General features: G+C 57.9%; 1 protein-coding gene across 1 annotated transcript in view; it reads left to right on the forward strand.

The window, feature by feature from the left end:
- Positions 1-3181, forward strand: part of USP40 (ubiquitin specific peptidase 40) — an 82933-nt gene extending 79752 nt beyond the window's left edge. Inside the window, exons 31-32 of the mRNA XM_006893458.1 lie at positions 1654-1745; positions 3076-3181. Coding sequence (XP_006893520.1) covers positions 1654-1745; positions 3076-3181 — 198 coding nt within the window. The remainder of the gene's footprint in view (positions 1-1653; positions 1746-3075) is intronic.

Below are 3181 nucleotides of genomic sequence, written 5' to 3' on the forward strand. Positions count from 1 at the left end.
AGGACCCATCCCTCCTGGCAACATGTCCAAAGTATGTCAGGCGAAGCCCCAGAATCCTTGCCTCCAAGGAGCAGCTTGGTTTAATCCTCTCCAAGGTGAATCTGTTTGTTTTCCTGGCAGTCCATGGTACATTCAGTACTCTTCTCCAGCACCAGAGCTCAAAAGCATCCACTCTCCCTCTGTCCTCCCTAGTCATTGTCCAACTCTCTGATGCATAACAAGTGATTGCAAAGACCATGGCCTGTATCAGGCGCACCTTATACCCACCCAAAAGACACAAGTTAGAAGAGAGGTCAGATAAATCCTAAAAGGAGAATATAAAGCTCCTCTCAGGAGTTCTCCTCTAAGGGAGGTTCCCCTTCAGTCTCATTGCAGCTCAGTGAGATTGGGAGTCAGCAGGGGCCTGCTTCCTGCACGTCCTCAGGGACTCTGTCCTCCTGCAGAGAAGCGTGTGGGCCTGGAAAGCGCTCATGTGTCGGGGCCTGTCCTCCTCCTCCCAGAGCTGGGCACTGAGCTGCAGCGGAGCTGATGGGTGAGAGCGCGTCCCTGAGTTCATGCAGGAGAGCAAAGGGTCAGAGATCTCAGACAGGATGGAGAGGACACCAGACACGGGCTGTTCAGCAAACGGAGCTGAGAGCATCAGTTACCCGTCTGGAAACCTCCTAGCTTAGACCTCATTTCTACGTCACCTGTAGAAAGCACACTCCTGAGGTAAGCTGCTGTCCCTGCGAACCAGCCCCCACCTGACCTCACACACAATCAGCTGTGGTTGACTTGAAGATTGAAACGTAAGGAAAACAAGATCTCTCAGCCATCAGAAGACACTCAGTAGGAGAATGTGTAGGATTTTACACTCGGAAGATTTTTCCTCAGAAAGCACAAATTGTGAAAAGATGGTTCAATTCGACGTCAGTAAGGTGAGGACTTTTGTTCCTCTGAGGAGATTGCGGAAAGAAGAGCCGCCACGCGGAGGAGAACGTGCACTGAAGGTGCTCCCCGGGGTGCAGGAGAAGGGGTTCCTGCAGAGATGGGTGCGTCTTCAGGACCAGCAGCCTCCCCGCCACCCACACCATGAGCGTCAGCACAGCCACCCCTTCCAGGCTCACAGACACCTCGGAAAGCAGGCCCTCGCGGGAGCCGTCGCACCACCCAGAGCAGCGCTGTGGCATCGGCTGGAGGGAGGCTGTGACCTGCCGAGGAAAGGACAGCAGAGCTACACGTGTCAGCAGGACAGACAAGCCTCGGGAACTGCCCCCTCTGTAGACTGAACCAGCAGCCTGGACTTAATGCAGAAAAGCATCCCAGAAACCCCAAGTGAGCCAGGAACTCGGCCCGCGGCCCCTCGGCAGCTCCTGGTCAGCAGACGGTGGTCAGAGCTGGCCCAGAGGGCAGGGTGGGTGCACTTCCTCCCACGCCGTTCCCCCAGCCCTTCGGCTGCTGCACGGAAGTGTTTCTCGCTGAAGACGAAAGTCCAGTAGCTGAAAATCCTGCAGCGCCTGCCCTGGGCCACCTTCTGCTTCAGCAGAAATGAGAATGTCTCTGATGCTCTCAGTCAGTGTCATTCATGTCAATTTGAGTCCTGCTTTGTACGTTTGTGTCCTAAACACAGCCTGACATGCCTGAGCACCTTCCTCATTCACTTTTTTGAAACAGAATCTGCTGGTTGAAGATGACGAAGACTTCAGCACAGTCAGAGACGACATCGGAAAAGCCAGGCAGAGGCAGCTTGCCCAGGGGAAGAAGAGGTGAGGCCCCGGCTCAGCTCGCCATCCTGCCTGTAGCCTGTGGGGGTTCCCTGCAACTGAGGAATGCGGAGCTTGGGGGCTCTGAAGCTGCTTGGGGGAGCGGGGCAGTGCTGCAGGCCGTGTAGCCTGGTGTGCAGAGCACTTGCAGTGGGCTATGGAGTGGCGGGAGGAACGTGTACCCCACGTCGGAGCTCCCCAGCCTGTGTGCCCCATCTTCTGGACGTGCGCTCCCGCAAGCTGCCCCCCTTTCCTCCTCGTTTACGGAGTTCCTCCTCTGAGTGTCTGCTGGGGCTCATGCCCGTCCTCCAGCCACTCCGTGTCCGTCCCCCGGTCAGTGCAGGCCCACAAGCCCCCGTGTTCATGATGTCCCGGAGACCCTGGGATCATGACCACTTCCTTCAGTCTCGCCGAGCTTAGGGCTCCTCGGTCTGCCGGTCCCATGCAGCCCCCCCGCCCCAGCTGAGGTGGAGTGGCCGAGCGACAGGTGAAGGAGAATGGGGCTGGTGAGGATGCTGGATGCTGTGGTGTGTGAGCATGGAAAAACCTACAGTGTCCCTGCGTGAACGTAGAGTTCCCTGGTTCAGAATCTCAGGACCTAGAGCGGAGCAGCTTGGTGCTTGGTACGTAAGTGCCAAATGGGTCACGGTGGCCGTGAGTGAACACGTCAGCTGTGGTGCCGGCCTCCGTGGGAACGTGCTGTCCACGGTGGGGTGGGTGTGTGTGACGTCGAGCCTTCATGTAATAGGACGGAAAGGGGAGCATGAGGCAGAAAGAGGCACAGACCTCTGACAGCCCCCCCATAGCTCCTCACAGACGCCCTACAGCCCGAGGAGCCAGGCCACCGTGGGGCACTGGAAGCAAGCATGCCTGTGAGGGCTGCCTGGGGCAGGAAGGGCCCTCAGCGGACACAGCACGTGTGCACCGAGAGGGTCCCCTTGGGCACAGCTGCTGCCAGCAGGCCACGCCCAGTTCCAACCAGGTGGTAGGTGCACACGTGTTATAGTTCACCTAGTGCGGTGTGTTACGTGTTCAGCTGCTGACAGAAAGATCAGGAGTTCAAATCCCCCAGCTGCTCCATCTCCGCAGATTCCAGCAGAGGGCACAGGGGACTCCATGGCAGTGGGTTGTTTTCTCAGGAATAAGGCACTTCAACTTGAGTCTGTGCTGTGGAACACGATGTGCCCAGTACTTGGGGACCCACTGTGGGGCAGGGAGGCGGGTGGTGGACTGTTCCCTGTTGACATGGTTCTGGGAGGATTCTGTTCAGAAGGGCAGACACAGCCGTGTTCTGACGTGACCTCTAAGGTCTGCTGCCCCGTGTCCCCCACAGCCAAGAAGTCCAGCATGCCCAGAGCAGCGACCTGTTCTCGGAGAGCCCAGCCAGGCCTCGGGGACCAGAAGCCTCTCTCTCCATCCACGTGGGGAGCTTCAGATAG

This window comes from Elephantulus edwardii, unplaced genomic scaffold (assembly GCF_000299155.1).
Source record: "Elephantulus edwardii isolate Elephantulus edwardi_28Jun2011 unplaced genomic scaffold, EleEdw1.0 scaffold00127, whole genome shotgun sequence".
Taxonomy (NCBI): domain Eukaryota; kingdom Metazoa; phylum Chordata; class Mammalia; order Macroscelidea; family Macroscelididae; genus Elephantulus; species Elephantulus edwardii.